Source organism: Primulina tabacum, chromosome 1, assembly GCF_025594145.1.
Source record: "Primulina tabacum isolate GXHZ01 chromosome 1, ASM2559414v2, whole genome shotgun sequence".
NCBI classification, from domain to species: domain Eukaryota; kingdom Viridiplantae; phylum Streptophyta; class Magnoliopsida; order Lamiales; family Gesneriaceae; genus Primulina; species Primulina tabacum.
In genome coordinates, this window is record NC_134550.1 from 5,006,618 (window position 1) to 5,009,272 (window position 2,655).

Below are 2,655 nucleotides of genomic sequence, written 5' to 3' on the forward strand. Positions count from 1 at the left end.
ACCCCGCATCAACGTCTAGCCGAAATACGGTGTTAATAAGAAGACACTGATATGAGATTCACATGTTCAGTTTTTGATGAAAAAACTAATAATGTAAAAATAAAAAAAATACGTGACTAATATCTTTAATAATATAAATATAAAATACAAAAATATGTGACCAAGAGAATATTAAACTTTTAATGTTATTATAAAATATAGGATGACTTGTAATCGTATCTTATAACTATGCAACACAATTAGACCTAAAAGATAAAACGGGAATACAATCATTCACTTTGTTTTTTTTTCTAAAAAAAATTAATGGGGATTTCCATCGACCATTTTAAGCTTAATTTCGAAATTTCCCTATATATATAATGGCCCTTCCAGCGTCTATAAAAACTCACAGGTTTCCTACTGCTCCCTTTGTCCTTAGTTTGCGCACTCCGTACGCTCGTTCTCTTCTTCTTCGGGCTATATCGAGGATTTTACGATGGCTATCGAAGATTCCAGCTGGTGGCTTTACGCTCTTCCTACTTTTATAGGCTCGGAAGCCCTTCTTGATCAGTGTCTCATATGTTATCTGGCTCTGTGTTTTCTTTCTCTGTGTGTTCTTACGTGGGCCTTTACTCCCGGTGGAGTAGCTTGGAAGAATGGGAGGAACAGATATGGCGCCTCCCCGATTACCGGGCCGCGAGGGCTTCCGGTTTTCGGGAGCCTATTCACTCTAAGCCGGGGATTGGCTCACCGTTCTTTAGCTGCCATGGCTTCAGCTTGTGAAGCTAAGGAGCTTATGGCTTTCAGCCTTGGCTCGACGCCGGTTGTGGTGGCTTCCGACCCTGCTGTAGCCAAAGAAATATTGACCTCTCCCCACTTCGCAGACCGTCCGATCAAGCAGTCGGCTCGGAGCCTCATGTTCAGTAGGGCCATCGGTTTCGCTCCCAACGGCACTTATTGGCGTCTCCTCCGCCGCATCGCCTCCTCCCACCTCTTCGCTCCACGGAGGATTGCGGCGCATGAACCTGGCCGCCAACTCGATTGTGCCACGATGTTGGAAAACATTGCCACCGAGCAAACCCTAAACGGCAGTGTATGTTTGAGGAAGCATTTGCAGGCTGCCGCGTTGAACAACATAATGGGCAGCGTTTTCGGTAAACGTTACGACTTTACGCGGGATACCGAAGAGTTGAGGGAGCTCAAAAGAATGGTGAGAGAAGGGTTTGAGTTATTGGGCGCTTTCAATTGGTCTGATCATCTTCCTTGGCTCTCGAATTTATACGACCCTCTACGAATCGTCGCGCGCTGCGAAGCCCTCGTGCCCTGCGTCAGGAAACTTGTGAAAGGCATTATTGAAGAACATGCATTAAAATCTCAGTCTAAAGATGTTACTGATACTGCTGATTTCGTCGATATTTTGCTATCTTTGGATGGTAATGAGAAGCTTGAGGAAGATGACATGATAGCCGTTTTGTGGGTACGTTTCTTTATCCATTAATAATTGAGTTAATATTGCTATTGATTCATGCATGTCTACGTTTTGGATAGTCATTGGAGTCGTAATAATTGTTAAATATGTTTTGTTTTATACGTATGCAGGAAATGATTTTCAGAGGAACGGATACGACAGCTCTGTTGACTGAGTGGGTAATGGCAGAACTTGTGTTGCACCCTGAGGTACAACAGAAGCTGCGGGATGAACTTGATGACGCCGAACGTTGTAAACGTTGCGGGTTAACGGATGCAAACCTGGCTGCGCTGCCGTATCTTCAGGCGGTGGTGAAGGAGGCGTTAAGGATTCACCCCCCGGGGCCGCTGCTTTCCTGGGCTCGTCTCTCCACGTCGGACGTGCACCTCTCCAACGGCATGGTGATCCCCGCCAACACCACCGCCATGGTCAACATGTGGGCTATAACTCACGACTCCTCCGTGTTCGAGAACCCTCTCGAATTCAAGCCGGAGAGGTTCGTCCCGGAAATGGGTGGCGCCGAAATCGACGTCCGCGGCGGGGATCTGAGGCTGGCCCCTTTCGGTGCCGGGAGGAGGGTGTGTCCAGGGAAGAACTTGGGGCTAACGACGGTGGCGCTGTGGGTGGCGAAGCTGGTACAGAAATTCGAGTGGGCGGCGGAGAGCTCCAATCCGGTGGACTTGGGTGAGGTGCTGAAACTGTCGTGTGAAATGAAGTATCCTTTGTCCGCTGTTGCCAAGAAAAGGAATGTTCCATCAAATTAAGAAAAAAAGAAGTGTTTTTTATTATTATTATGTATCTTTTGTGGTGTCTTTTTCTCGCGTCTGAAGATATTGTAGGGAAAGGGTGTCTAGTCTAGCAAGTTAAATGGTAAAAGATTTGGCCTTTGTGCTAGCTAGCCTATATAGTAGGGGCATATACAAGATTGGATGGTGGCTCTCAATTTTGATCTTGTTTTGCCTCAAGAGAGCCTTCGAATGTATTCGGATCTCATTCATGATGAAATCTAAGTTCAATCTTTTTTGTTGTCGACCTCACTTGTGTTTTATGTTGTCGGGGAGGCAAGTTGTTTTTGGCAATGTATATTTCGTCGAGGAAACATATACATAATACATATTGATGGTCGTGCATAGGTAGTAAGCAATTCTGGAGTTGACATATCCTAACTTCCATAGATTTCTTTTTACTTGTATTATGCCTTTTTTGTG

The 2,655-nt window shown here is 45.4% G+C and overlaps 1 protein-coding gene across 1 annotated transcript; it reads left to right on the forward strand.

The window, feature by feature from the left end:
• The first annotated feature begins 375 nt into the window (after positions 1-375).
• LOC142516820 (cytochrome P450 78A7-like) lies at positions 376-2,435 on the forward strand. The gene is made up of 2 exons (XM_075619886.1): positions 376-1,456; positions 1,579-2,435. The coding sequence occupies exons 1-2, from the start codon at positions 476-478 to the stop codon at positions 2,209-2,211; spliced, it is 1,614 nt and encodes a 537-aa protein (XP_075476001.1). The 5' UTR covers positions 376-475; the 3' UTR covers positions 2,212-2,435.
• The last annotated feature ends 220 nt before the right edge of the window (positions 2,436-2,655 follow it).